At 47.6% G+C, this 14,535-nt stretch overlaps 1 protein-coding gene across 1 annotated transcript in view; it reads right to left on the reverse strand.

The window, feature by feature from the left end:
- Window positions 1-285: 285 nt before the first annotated feature.
- MRGPRX2 (MAS related GPR family member X2) overlaps window positions 286-14,535 on the reverse strand; it is a 44,821-nt gene continuing 30,571 nt past the window's right edge. The window contains exons 2-3 of the mRNA XM_030333295.1: window positions 10,093-10,189; window positions 286-1,333 (exon numbers count right to left, since the gene is read on the reverse strand). Coding sequence (XP_030189155.1) covers window positions 286-1,333; window positions 10,093-10,189 — 1,145 coding nt within the window. The remainder of the gene's footprint in view (window positions 1,334-10,092; window positions 10,190-14,535) is intronic.

Here is a 14,535-nt window from a genome sequence, read left to right on the forward strand (position 1 = left end):
AGGTGGGGTTCTCCTAAAGCGGACCCCGGAGTTGGTAGAGTTTGGGGTGGAGCGAAGGCCCTGGGGAAGGCAGTCCCTGAGGCGCGACACTCAGTGTTTGTTTCACAGGTGCCGCTGCAGTCCTCACGAGGGAGGATATTATCTTAACCGTAAGGTTTATCTTACAACTTTAGGGTTTGAAGGTCAGGGGCCCCGAGGCCGAGAGAAGTGAAGAAAACCTCCCCAACCCATAGGGACAGAGTTGGTTCTCAAAGCCACATTTGTCTGACTGAGGCAGACGCCGAATCAAGGCACCAGACTGTTTCCCGACATCGCCAGAGTTTCCTGAGGCAGGCGGACTTCGCTTTCATCCCCTCCCGATGCGTCCTGCAGGGCCCTCTGGAGAACCATCCTGAGGGTCTTCCGCTGCCGGGGCCACCGCTGCCTGAAGGAGCCAACAAAGAAGTAGATGATGGGGTTGGCACAGCTGTTGACACAGGACAGGGTGAGCGCAGCCAGATAAAGATGCCAGAGGGACTCATCAAAACCCTGCTGAATCCAGAATACGAGGAACCAGTGAATGCCGTAGGGCAGGCCGCAGAAGAGGAAGGCCAGCACTGTGAGCCCCACAGTCACATACAGCCTGGTCAGCTGCATCCGCTGGGAGCCCCACAGCAGTCTGGTCAGCAGGGCCAGGCTGGACCCAGAGAGAAGCACAAATAAGAAAATCAGCCAGGCGGCCGCGACGAAATCAAACGCCAGACACAACCCAGGGTCAAAATCCCTAAACAGGAAGCCACAGTACTTCCCTTCCAGGATGCTCAGCAGCAGGGAGAGGGCCCAGAGCAGGCCACACGTCACAGTTGACGTGTGTCTCGGGCGGTGGCAGCGGTACCAGATGGGACAAAGGACCGACAGGCAGCGCTCGGTGCTGATGGCGCTGAGAATGCTCACGCTCGCGATGTAGGCGAAGGTCCACATGGTGGTGAAAAATCTGGGGATGGAAAAGTACACCGAATGGAAGTTGATGAGCGCCTCCAGGGCATATACAACCTGGGAGGAGAGGAAGAGGAAGTCAGCTCCTGCCAGGTTGAGGATGTAGACGGAGAAAGCGTTCCTCTGCATGCGGCAGCCCAGCAGCCAGAGCACGGTCACGTTTCCCACCAGCCCGCCCAGGGCAAAGATGAAGGTCAGCAAAGTCACGATCAGGATTTCCACGTTGTTACTTGGAAGAAGGTCCTCGTCACTTCCATTCACTGGTGTGAGTGTGCCCTCCCAGGCCGGGGTGGTGGGATCGATGCTCAGAAACCCTCCACTGGTATTCCTGGGAACACAAACAAGACTTGAGCACCTGCTGTGTGCCCCGATTCTCAGGGCCAGCCTGCTACATGAGGATTACTGTCTCCATGTTACCGAGGAGGGAAACGGAGGCTTGCAGAAATTAGGATACTTGCTGAAGGCCACGTTGCTCTGAAGTTCTGGAACCTGGATTCAGACCAGCTCTCTCTAACTCTAAAACTGGGCTCTCTCTACCGCAACATGGACCCTCTACTGACATTGGAATATTCTAGGGCTCGTGCCAGGTCTGGCGGGGGGAGGCAGGAATTGAAAAGTCTGGACGGGTTATGTGTGATGACAACAGGACTCTGAGCTTGGCATTCTTTCTGCCTGGGACTGAGATTTTCTCTTAAGACAAGGAAGTCAGAAGACTCAGGCATAACCTGTGGACAATCTCAGTGACTTAGCGTGGTCCATCCACCAGAAAGGAGATCGTGATTTAGGGTCATGAAAGGAATGTGACCTTTTTCTGTGACAGGTATGAGTATGGCCAAGCCTCTTGGCCAGAAATGGCCCAGTGTGTGAGCTCTATGAGGACAGGAAGTCCTTTTCTTTCTGTCCATTAGTGTGTCCCCGGTGCCCAGTTCTGTTGTGGGGGACACAGTGTAGGTCACTCTTACAATGGATTTCTTTCTAGGGCAGCCAAAATCATAAACTTAAAGTACTTCTAAATACCTGTGTACTCCTACTTTAAAAAACAAAACAAAACAAAAAACCCCACAAAATTGAAATCAGTTCTCAAGGCATCTATGATGATAATGAGAGATTATTCCGGAGAAGTGACACCAGATACGGAGATGCAAACAGTGAAACAAACATACTGAGGAGATACAATGAGAAACTGACCGACTCGCAGAGAGACACGAAGTCCCAGGAAACATCAACTGGGAGGAGGCCATAAGAAGACATGGCCATCCCCATTTGCCATCACATCTCATTTCCATCTTCTCTACCCGCCTCTCTGTCCTTATCGTCCTCATCAACGGGCTCCCTCTGTCTCTGGCTCCTGGTTGCTTTCAGCGAAAGGGAGACACAGACAGGAGCTGGAGGGCGCGAGGAGGGCGGCTGGGGGTTTGTGACTTTCTGGCTCTCTCTGTCCACCAGGCTGCAGTTTGGCAGTGGAGGTGTTACTCTGCCTGAGGACTTGGAGCCCGTCTGGTGGCCCTTTCCTACAGGCACAGCTACAACTACCCTTACCGCCACAGCCCTCCTGGGTTCTGGTAACTTCTTCCCCTTTCTCTTCAGGCCTTATCTCTGGGGGCTTCAGTCAGCATCCTTTATAGATTTTCCTTAGCTCTGCCCATACCTGTGTAACCAGACCTTTCATTAAACGCTCCAAATATCCTATTAGCTTGTGCCCTACATTTTCTGCTGGGGTAATGCCAGATACAGGAGCCACAAAACAAAACAAAACAAAAACCCCACCTTTGAATAGCAAGCAAATCTGTGAAAGCGGAGGTTGTTAAAACAATTTAGCTTTGGAGTCTCATGCCAGCCTGCCATCTTGCTCCCTAAATTAAAAGTAGCAAAACAGACCTCTCCATAGTTGCAGATTTGAATGTTTGGAGAGAAAGAGAGAGTATAGGGAGAGAGGATAGAAGCAAAAAGAACTTGGTGGATCCTGTTTGGCTCTCCCACAGTCCAAGCTGCCAGCCCCCAAAGCATCACGAGGGAGCTTCATGTCCCCTGATTTGCCGTGGGGTGCCCCTGGTGTCCTGCATGCCCTACCTTGAGATGAATTCACGAGCATGTAGACTAAGAGGAAGAAAACAAAACTGCTTTTGCAAGAAGATAGTTCTTGAGCAGGCTCTTACCTGAGCACCATTCTTCTTGCTGGAAGCAGAGAATAGAAAAGGAAGAGCTTTCCTGAGATTGGCAGGTAGTGGAGAATGTTTCTCTCCCCTCTGGATGGCAAGATGTCTGCCGTAGCAGGAGTGAACTTCGGTGACTGCCTGAGGCTTATCAGGATGCTGGATGACAGCCCCTGTGATTTCCTGCCGAAAGGGCACTGGCAAATGAGATCCTGGAGATGTGTCAAACAAGAAACTTCACGAGATGTTTTTCATTTGCCATGACTCCAATCACTTATCTCAGCCTGTCCCCATCCTACCCCATCCGGTCCCCCGCCTTGTGAGGAATAGCTAGCTGCCCTGGAGCCTTTTGCTGCCCTTTGTGAGCCCGGGCAGTAAACCATCCACCAAGCAGTGTGAGCCTCCATAGCTAAAGAATTGTTTGCTTGGCATTCAAGGCCCTGCGTGGCCTGGCTCGCTTGATCTTTTTATTTTATTTATTTATTTTTTTATTTATTTTTTATATGAAGTTTATTGACAAATTGGTTTCCATACAACACCCAGTGCTCATCCCAAAAGGTGCCCTCCTCAATACCCATCACCCACCCGCCCCTCCCTCCCACCCCCCATCAACCCTCAGTTTGTTCTCAGTTTTTAACAGTCTCTTATGCTTTGGCTCTCTCCCACTCTAACGTCCTTTTTTTTTTTTTTTTTTTCCTTCCCCTCCCCCATGGGTTCCTGTTAAGTTTCTCAGGATCCACATAAGAGTGAAACCATATGGTATCTGTCTTTCTCTGTATGGCTTATTTCACTTAGCATCACACTCTCCAGTTCCATCCACGTTGCTACAAAAGGCCATATTTCATTTTTTCTCATTGCCACGTAGTATTCCATTGTGTATATAAACCACAATTTCTTTATCCATTCATCAGTTGATGGACATTTAGGCTCTTTCCATAATTTGGCTATTGTTGAGAGTGCTGCTATGAACATTGGGGTACAAGTGCCCCTATGCATCAGTACTCCTGTATCCCTTGGGTAGATTCCTAGCAGTGCTATTGCTGGGTCATAGGGTAGGTCTATTTTTAATTTTCTGAGGAACCTCCACACTGCTTTCCAGAGCGGCTGCACCAATTTGCATTCCCACCAACAGTGCAAGAGGGTTCCCGTTTCTCCACATCCTCTCCAGCATCTATAGTCTCCTGATTTGTTCATTTTGGCCACTCTGACTGGTGTGAGGTGATACCTGAGTGTGGTTTTGATTTGTATTTCCCTGATAAGGAGCGACGCTGAACATCTTTTCATGTGCCTGTTGGCCATCTGGATGTCTTCTTTAGAGAAGTGTCTATTCATGTTTTCTGCCCATTTCTTCACTGGGTTATTTGTTTTTCGTGTGTGGAGTTTGGTGAGCTCTTTATAGATTTTAGATACTAGCCCTTTGTCCGATATGTCATTTGCAAATATCTTTTCCCATTCCGTTGGTTGCCTTTTAGTTTTGTTGGTTGTTTCCTTTGCTGTGCAGAAGCTTTTTATCTTCATAAGGTCCCAGTAATTCACTTTTGCTTTTAATTCCCTTGCCTTTGGGGATGTGTCGAGTAAGAGATTGCTACGGCTGAGGTCAGAGAGGTCTTTTCCTGCTTTCTCCTCTAAGGTTCTGATGGTTTCCTGTCTCACATTTAGGTCCTTTATCCATTTTGAGTTTATTTTTGTAAATGGTGTGAGAAAGTGGTCTAGTTTCAACCTTCTGCATGTTGCTGTCCAGTTCTCCCAGCACCATTTGTTAAAGAGGCTGTCTTTTTTCCATTGGATGTTCTTTCCTGCTTTGTCAAAGATGAGTTGGCCATATGTTTGTGGGTCTAGTTCTGGGGTTTCTATTCTATTCCATTGGTCTGTGTGTCTGTTTTTGTGCCAATACCATGCTGTCTTGATGATGACAGCTTTGTAGTAGAGGCTGAAGTCTGGGATTGTGATGCCTCCTGCTTTGGTCTTCTTCTTCAAAATTCCTTTGGCTATTCGGGGCCTTTTGTGGTTCCATATGAATTTTAGGATTGCTTGTTCTAGTTTCGAGAAGAATGCTGGTGCAATTTTGATTGGGATTGCATTGAATGTGTAGATAGCTTTGGGTAGTATTGACATTTTGACAATATTTATTTTTCCAATCCATGAGCAGGGAATGTCTTTCCATTTCTTTAAGTCTTCTTCAATTACCTTCATAAGCTTTCTATAGTTTTCAGCATACAGATCCTTTACATCTTTGGTTAGATTTATTCCTAGGTATTTTATGCTTCTTGGTGCAATTGTGAATGGGATCAGTTTATTTATTTGTCTTTCTGTTGCTTCATTGTTAGTGTATAAGAATGCAACTGATTTCTGTACATTGATTTTGTATCCTGCAACTTTGCTGAATTCATGTATCAGTTCTAGCAGACTTTTGGTGGAGTCTATCGGATTTTCCATGTATAATATCATGTCATCTGCAAAAAGCGAAAGCTTGACTTCATCTTTGCCAATTTTGATGCCTTTGATTTCCTTTTGTTGTCTGATTGCTGATGCTAGAACTTCCAGCACTATGTTAAACAACAACGGTGAGAGTGGGCATCCCTGTCGCGTTCCTGATCTCAGGGAAAAAGCTCTCAGTTTTTCCCCGTTGAGGATGATGTTAGCTGTGGGCTTTTCATATCGCTTGATCTTTTTAAAGTCTGTTCAGTTATAATCTTTACAGCCGATGTGGGGCTGGAAAGCACAACCCCAAGATCAAGTCGCATGTTCTACCAACTGAGCCAGCCAAGCTCTCCTTGATCTTTTTAAAATTTAATTACAGAAGCAAGGTATGCACAATTAATTTTATTTCAAATGACACTGGGGTGTATAAAGTGAAAGTGAAGTCTTTCCCAATTGTGTTCCTCAGTAACAACCAGTATGTCTAATTTCCATTCTTATTCTTATTCTTCTCCTCCTCCTCCTCCTCCTTTTTTTAGAAAGAGAGAGTGTGCCAGCAGGAGAGGGGCAGAGAGAGAGGGAGAGAGAGGATCTCAAGCAGACTCTGCCCTCAGCATGGAGCCCAAGGTGGGGCTCGATCTCACAACCCTGAGATCATGACCTGATGACCGGAGCTGAAATCAAGAGTCGGACGCTTAACCAACTGAGCCACCTAGGCGCCCCTCTTGTTTCCATCCTTAATTCTTTTAAAAATTTTTTTTTCAATGTTTATTTATTTTTGGGACAGAGAGAGAGACAGAGCATGAACGGGGGAGGGCCAGAGAGAGAGGGAGACACAGAATGGGAAACAGGCTCCAGGCTCTGAGCCATCAGCCCAGAGCCTGACTCGGGGCTCGAACTCACGGACCGCGAGATCGTGACCTGGCTGAAGTCGGACGCTTAACCGACTGCGCCACCCAGGCGCCCCCATCCTTAATTCTTTTAGATGTTAAAGTTATAGCTTTGTATAATGAAACTACATTTCTGCTTTCGATTTGTCAATGCCAACAACAGGTATATTGAATTCCCTTTATGAAAGATAAGGAATTTAGCACACTGCACGTATTATCACCAACCTCCCTCTACCGTATGATACTTGTTAGCTAGATTATTTTCAGATCATCTAGAGCCTTAGCTCTTATGGCTTCCTTTCATGTGCCCGTGCCGCAGCCAAATTGGGTTTAAAAACTTAACCATGAAGTATTTAAAGCGATCAGAAAAATTTATTTACTCATTTGTTCATTTACTCAAAACCATAGGTTTGTTGTGAAGATTAATGGATTAGTTATGTAACAGTTTAGAATAGGGCCTCATAGGGGCGCCTGGGTGGCTCAGTCGGTTGAACTTCCGACTTCAGCTCAGGTCATGATCTTTCAGCTTGTGAGTTTGAGCCCCACATTGGGCTCTGTGCTGAGAGCTCAGATGTCAGCCTGTTGGGGCCTGCTTTGGATTCTGTGTCCCTCTCTCTCTCTCTCTGCCCCTCCTGGCTCATGCTCTGTCTCTCTCCGTCTCTCAAGAATAAATAAAACATTAGGGGTGTCTGGGTGGCTCAGTCAATTGAGCGTCCGACTTCAGCTCAGGTCATAATCTCACAGTTTGTGGGTTTGAGACCTGCATCGGGCCTTGTGCTGACAGCTCAGAGCCTGGAGCCTGCTTAGGATTCTGTGTCTCCCTCTCTCTCTGCCCATCCCCTGCTTTCTCTCTGTCTCTCAAAAATAAACATAAAAAAAGAATAAATAAAACATTAAAAAATTAGAATAGAGACTCATAGTAAGTACTATATATTCACTAATTCTTATGATGATTTTTATTACTATGTCGTCTGGAAGTCTAATTCAATACATGTTAAAGTTTCTTTTTTCTATTTTTCCACATCACTTACATTGTTTTTTATTTTCCACCTCTTCGTGTGCTAGGCAGCTTTCTGGATAATTTCTACAGATGCGTCTTCTAGGTTACTAGTCTCCTTTCCACTGTGTCGTTTAATCCATTCACTGAATTTTATTTTATTTATTTATTTTTTAATTTTTTTTCAACGTTTATTTATTTTTGGGACAGAGAGAGACAGAACATGAACGGGGGAGGGGCAGAGAGAGAGGGAGACACAGAATCGGAAATAGGCTCCAGGCTCTGAGCCACCAGCCCAGAGCCTGACGCGGGGCTCGAGCTCACGGACCGCGAGATCGTGATCTGGCTGAAGCCGACTGTGCCACCCAGGCGCCCCATTCACTGAATTTTAAATTCGCTTTTTACGGTATTAATTTCTAGAAGCTCTGCTTGAGATTTTGCTTTCAAATTTGCTTGGTCATTTCTTCATCTCTTGATGCTGGCTCCCATTGTCAATTTTCTCTTTTATATCTCTAACCTCATCAGCCCCGGCAATATTATGCTTCTCTGATAATTCCCGCGCTGAAGTCTATGTATGTCTGATTTTACCGCCTATTATTCCTTCTATCACTTTCATATGGTGCCTTGTTTCTTCCTGTATTTCTGATTTTTGACTATGAGCTGTTCACTTTCCTTGGGACTTATCTGTAGGAGTTCTTTGAGGCCTGAATTATACTGAATTATAGCTAAGTTCCTCCAGAGAGGTCTTGTGTTTTCTTTCGCTAGTTGACTGGGGGACCTTCCCGGCATGGCTTTCAACTTTTGGGATGTCCCCAGAAACCTCCCCTGTCATTTGATGTTTTAGGACCACAACGTGATACTGACTTGTGGCTACAAATTCTCAAGCGAGAGAATTTTTCTTCACTCAGAGCCAAGCTTGATCAAGCAGTTTCTCCATAGTTTTACTTCTCACTAAGAGAAACATACTGAAGGTTTAGTCTTTGGGGGTCCCAACTTTCCATGGAGCACCTCGCCTAGATTTCTGACCTTTGGGTTGCCCTAAAACTCTATCTTCTAGAAGCCTATATGATAGGAAATGTGCATCTCCTGAGAGCACAGGGGATCCATTTAAGGAAATTAAGCAAGGAAGTAACTTTATCAGCTGTGTGCTTCAGAAAAGTCCCGCAGGCTGCGGAGAGGAGAATGTATAGAATACAAATGAAAATATAAATCTCCAGTCATACCGCTACAAGAAAAACAACTGCATGAATGTTTTGGTATATGCGCACAAAACATCCAACTATTTATGCTGTTTGGTAATATATAGCATACTTCCGATTTGATACTTATTCACTGTGGACCCTGTTTGGTGTCAGTGCCTCATCTGTAAAATGAGATGCTTTCCAGCTGTGATGAATCTAAAACTAGGAAATCCCTGGGCCTGTGTCTCTCCCTCATGTGCCCTCCCCCCACCCCCTTGGATCTGGTCCGTACCAAAGAGAGTGGAGACCTCAGATAGGGCTCTCTCCAAGGCCAGATTTGATCCCAAGGTGATTCTCATCTATCAGGTCCTTAATAGTTCCCAGAGACTCCACTTTTCATCACGGTCATAAACTCATCAGTCTAGGCCCCCTCCATGGTCCCAAGTCTTGTGTTATGAATTCTTTTCATTCGAGTTGACAATGCAGGGCAATGTCATTTAGAAAGTCCCTATAAAGAACAGTTTTGTTATATAGTGGGGGGGGGGAGGGACGACGACAGTGAGAGATTGTGTGAGTATGTGGGTGTAGCTGATTTTACTATGTGAACTTGCACAGTTATATTTTGGGAGGGTGTGGCCCATCCCTGTATCTGAGCCTCTTCTCATTCTGCTCCATGGGGGACCGCCAGCAGCTGAAAGCCAGGCAGATGCCATGAAACCAAGGTGGGGGAGGGGAGGGGGCATCCTGATATCATCTGAACTCTGAATCCCGTCATGCCTGGAGCCAGGTTCCCTCACCGAACCTCAGTTGTTTGAAGCAAATGATGTCTATTTTTGCTAAAACTAATTTATTTTGGGTCTCTCTTTTGCTCACACAGCCACCAATAGGTCCCTATTAAAACATTGATCACATAGCACTTTAAGCCTCTGAGGACATATTTCTTTCCTATTGCACTGTGAGTGCTTTGAGAATAATGAGCATGCCTTTGAGTCTCAGTGCCTGGGACACTGCCTGATCCCAGGGCTCAGCAAATGTTTTTAAGCGTATGCATTTATGTCTGCAAGCGTGAGTGAAGTAGTGATTGAGCGGATCACTTGAAAAGGTGAGGATTGGGAAGTCGGTCTAGGCAGGGAATTTTAGAGCCTGTGAGAAACACCTGCCAATAGAAGAGCAAACCAAAATGGAGGCAAAGAACGGTTGACAAGATAGTCTACTTTAAAATTTTCACATTCAGGAAGCACAGTCCATGCGGGAAATGGAACGCTTCTGTAGTTTGACTTAGATGTGTTTCTCAATTACTGTGCAATTTGGGAAGCAGCGTTTTGAGGGAAAGGGGGAGCAGGCCACTGTGACATAGAGAATCACTGGGGAGTCCAGGAACATGGAAGCAGAATGAGCTGGGGTTGGGAGCGAGGACAGAAAAGTCACTGAGCTACAGGATCCTTTCTACAAAAACCCCACTGGAGAGTGCGCCACACCAATCTCTTGTCTCTTTTTGACCTGGGCTGGAAGACTGTGGCTGCATAATCAGAACGATGGTTGACGCATAGTGGCCCCGCCATGGGGGGGGGGGGGCTGGAGGAAATGGATCAAGATTGGCCTGAACTGGCTGGATGGAGGAAAGAACAGTCACAGGGCTTCAGAGAGGGAAAGAGAAGTCAATGTGGGGAGAGCCGAGCAAGGCATGAAGCAGGAGACTCCTTTGTGAGAGTGCTGTGCCCTTCTCATCCAATTATGGTTGTTTACAGTCCTTGCAGAGGAAATCACACAGCTTCTCAGGCTCCTGATAACACCAAATAAGGCAGCAACTTCTACAGGGCTCTCTCTAGCCAGAGGACCAGAAGTCCATTTCAGAGTCAGGGGTTCCAGGAAGGACCTCTTGCTTCAGGCAGCTCTGAGCTTTTTTTTTTTTTTAATGTTCATTTATTTATGGGGGGCAGAGCACACATAAATAGGGGAAGGGCCGGGGGGAGGGAAAGACAAAGACAGAGAGAGATAGAGAGGGAGGGAAAGACAGAGAGAGAGAGAGAGAGAGAGAGAGAATCCCAAGAAGGCTTGGGAGGTCAGAGCCTAATGTATGGCTCAATCCCATGAACCCGTGAGATCACCACCTAAGCCAGGACGCTTAGCTAACTGAACCTCCCAGGCAACCCTGATTTGACTTCCTACTGGACTAGAGGAGGAGGAAAGTAAAGGCTTATTGAATTCTTTTCTTTCCATTCCTTTGCCTTATTAGGTCAAACTGCTCTTGCTCAGCCAAGGGTTAGTTCCTCAGAAAGTCAGAGGATCACGGAGAAGGGAGTTCTGGGGCTTCTAGAAGCTCTGTGGTCAGAGAAGCCTGCAGCCAGGTCCCTCTGACTGAGCAGAGGCAGCTTCTTTCTCCATCTGGTCCTTTGTTCCTTCAGATCTGCCATCAGGGAACAAAATATGGGCCCGGGGAGCTTCTAGGAATGAAAAAGTTGGGACAACCAATGCTCTGGTTTTCCTAGTTGATATTTCTTTTTCCCCTAAGGATCACTTAAATTAATCCAACAAATATTTACTGAATGTCTACTTTGTACCAGGCACTGTTGTAGGCACTGGGGTTACGTAAGGATTAAATATCACAAAAATCAGATGGAGGGCTACAAATGTGACATTCCACATGACGCCACTAGGTGGCAGTCGATGATTATTATGGGGATCATGTAACCCTTGGCTGGCCTGCAGGGGGCGGAGTAAGTGAAGTCTGGGAAGAGCTCCTATTAAAGTGGGGTAGTGATGGGGAGCCATGTTCTTTCTGGATGGTTATTCATGGGTGGCAGTGTAGGGCAGTGTCTATGAAAGCCAACTCTGGAATGGTCATTCCTGGTCTCAAATCCTGGTTCTAACAATTATTATTAATTAACTGAACCTTACTAACAGTTAAGTCGTTCAATCTCGCTAACCCTCAGGGAAATGGTGATGTCCCCCTATAGCGTTGGCCTGAGGTGCTCAGGGAGTGCTTAGCACGTGGGCAAAGCCCTATAAAGACGTAAAGGATCATTATGGCTACTATAGCTCTCTTAACTCTCACAGGAACATTTCTTGGGTAGCAAAAGGGGCCAGACTCGCTGCTCTTTAGCTTCCAACAGAGAGCAGCTCCTCCCCAAGCCTTTCTGGCTTCAAGGAGCCCCGGTGACCTCCATGTCACCCTCTTCTCCCTTGGTTCCTTAAGGCTTGGCTGCCACCTGGTGGGGCCTGCCTGTCTGGTTTTCTCCAGCTCCCTCTGCCAGTGTTCGGCCAGGGCAGGGTGGGGAGAGGCAGCGGGATTTAGCCAGGGAGGAGCCGGGAGAGGTAGTGGGGCCTGGCCGCCAGCCAGCGGGGAGGGTGTGTGTGAACGCTGTGGTGGTGGTCTGGGCACCGAGGAGGAGGACAGAGGTCTGGCCCCAGACCCGGGTTCGGTTTAAACCTGCAGCTCCCCGAGGGCTGGTTTGGCCCCAGACCTTGTTATGGTTGCTAGATGGAGACCCGTTGGGGCCTGGGAGCTGGCAGGTCTCCTTATGAAACCAGCCCCTTGCATGAGGCTGGACTTTAGAAAACCAGCGCTGAGGAGCTGGGCACGTGCCCAGTTTACAGATAATTGCACAGTTGAGGCCTTCGCTTTGGGAGAAGGGAATGGAAGGGGCGAGGGCAAAATGTGTTCCAGAGATGAAGGAACACACTATATCTTGCAAGCCTTTCAAATGCTAAACTGCCCCTGCCTCTAAGCCTCTGCGCATGAAGGCCTCAGGCTCCGTGCTCTTCTCCCTTCTCTGCCTCCTGGAATCTCTCTTGTCCTCTTGGCCTGGTCAAGTTCCCCTTTTGGAAGATAACCCGGTTCATAGGAGGCACTTTCCTGGGCTGAAAATCACGACCCCTGTGCTCTGCCTAGAGGTTTGACACAGCACACGCTGTTCTATGCTGATACTGATGAGTATGTCCTCGGGGTTGGAAACCCTCTGAGAGCAGGGCCTATGTTATTCATTCATTGACTCGTTCATCCATTTGTTCAGCAGTATTCACGGAGTACCCATTGCCTGGCAGGCCCTGTTTTGGGTGCTGGGATTGGCCCAGGGAGCCAGGCTTGCAATCCAGGTCCTGCCTCCTGGCCCAGACCTCCTCCTCCCCACCCACCTCACCTGAAGCCCAGCCCCCTAGGTGTAGGTAGGGAAGCGGCGATCACGGCCCACCCTCCTCTCAGAGCATTTGTGGGCAGGTGTAGGGGGCTGGGAGGCACCTCTCTGCCCACCCCCCTCTTCTTCCTGGACAGTATCAGTAGGTAGCAATAGAAGCCCTTTTCTTTCCCACTTCCGCAGCATCACGTGGTGGCCCCAGGAACCAGGCCCCGGCGCAGTGGGTCAGGTCTGGTCAGCCATTCCTGGCCACGTGACCTCAGGCGAATCCTCCAACCTAAGTCTTGGTTTCCTCGTATCTAAAAAGGAGGTAGTAAGAATACCTTCTCCCTGAGGTGCTTTAAGAATTCTCGAAGATTCTGCGCCTTCAGTAAATGGCAATTCTTGTCCTTCCTGCCCCATTTCTCCCACCCCTCAGGCCACTCTTGACCACGGCAAGTCAGGCTCCAATTTGGCAGGTTCAGAGCTCAGAAGCCCAGTCTTCCTCTTCAGGCACCCAGCCCTAGATGAGAGTAGGAATAAAGATGAAATAATAATGACAATTATAATAACAGCAATGTCTATTTTTTTAAAAATAATTCTTACTCTGTGCCAAGTGTGAAATGCCTTTACATTTATTCACTCACATCATCCTCACCACCATATGAAGTGAGTGCCATCATCATCCCCCTTTTCTAGATGATGAACCTGAGACACAGAGAGGTTAAGGAATTGCCTGGGGCGACGCTGTACTAGCAGTCAGAAAGCAAGAGATATTCTGTACAGCTGTTGTGCAGCTGGTTGCCACAGCAATGGCTAAATTTCAAAGGTGGGCCCAGGATATGTGAAGTAGGGCATAGATTTCCAACACACCCAGGAACCTTTCTGGGATGCCCAGACCCCCTGTGAGTCAGACCCCGGCTGACTCGTCCTCCTATTGGGTCGAGCACATACTGTCATGTTTCATGGGTTTTCTATGTCCTTGAGAATTACAAAAATGTGTCTCCGTGGGACTTGAAGGTATCACTTTGAGACAGGGGGAGGGGAGACACTTGGGGACCCTGTCTCCCTCTGATACCTCTTCCCCCTCTGCTCTGCTTGGGCTGACTTTCTGTCTCTACTGACTATAGCCAGAGATGGATTATCTTCAGACATGTGGAACATAAATTAACATTTCCTTGGGTGTAAGCCTGCATTTGTCAATGACCCAGAGATTTCCAAATCAACTGGGTGAGACTAAGAAGATGTCAATTCAGCTTGAGGAGGGCTGGTAAGGGTTTACCACAACGAAGGAACAGAAAGAACTCGTTGGTCATTGATCATTGCTCTAATTGGAGGTAGCCATGGTGGAGGCAGGGCAGTGAATCCTGTTCTGAATTCCGATTCTGTAGATTTCTAGCTGCATGACAGTAACTCTGAGCCTGTCTCCTATGTCTGTGAGGATGACGGTGCTCTAGCAGACATGAAAGTGCTCTGTAAACAGGTGTGCGGGTGGTGGTGGGAGAATGGGACATGATTATAACCACTGCCAGCACAGTCATGTCAAAGGCCCCCTCAGACTGAGGGTGCCATCATGAAAGAGGGACTCGTGTGCTGTCGAGAGGGAACTCAAGGAGTATCTGGGTATGTCACCTAAAAGGAGGAGAGCCAGAAACTGTGGGCTGGGGAAAAAAGCCAGGGCACCTCAGAGCTGGGAGAAGTAGCACAAGAAGATGTGTCAGGCACAGGGATGATTCTGGAAAAATATTTTTTATAACATTCCTTGCTGCTGGGTATGGCAGGTTGCCTTTAACGGCCGGAGATGGGGCA

This window comes from Lynx canadensis, chromosome D1, assembly GCF_007474595.2.
Source record: "Lynx canadensis isolate LIC74 chromosome D1, mLynCan4.pri.v2, whole genome shotgun sequence".
NCBI lineage: Eukaryota > Metazoa > Chordata > Mammalia > Carnivora > Felidae > Lynx > Lynx canadensis.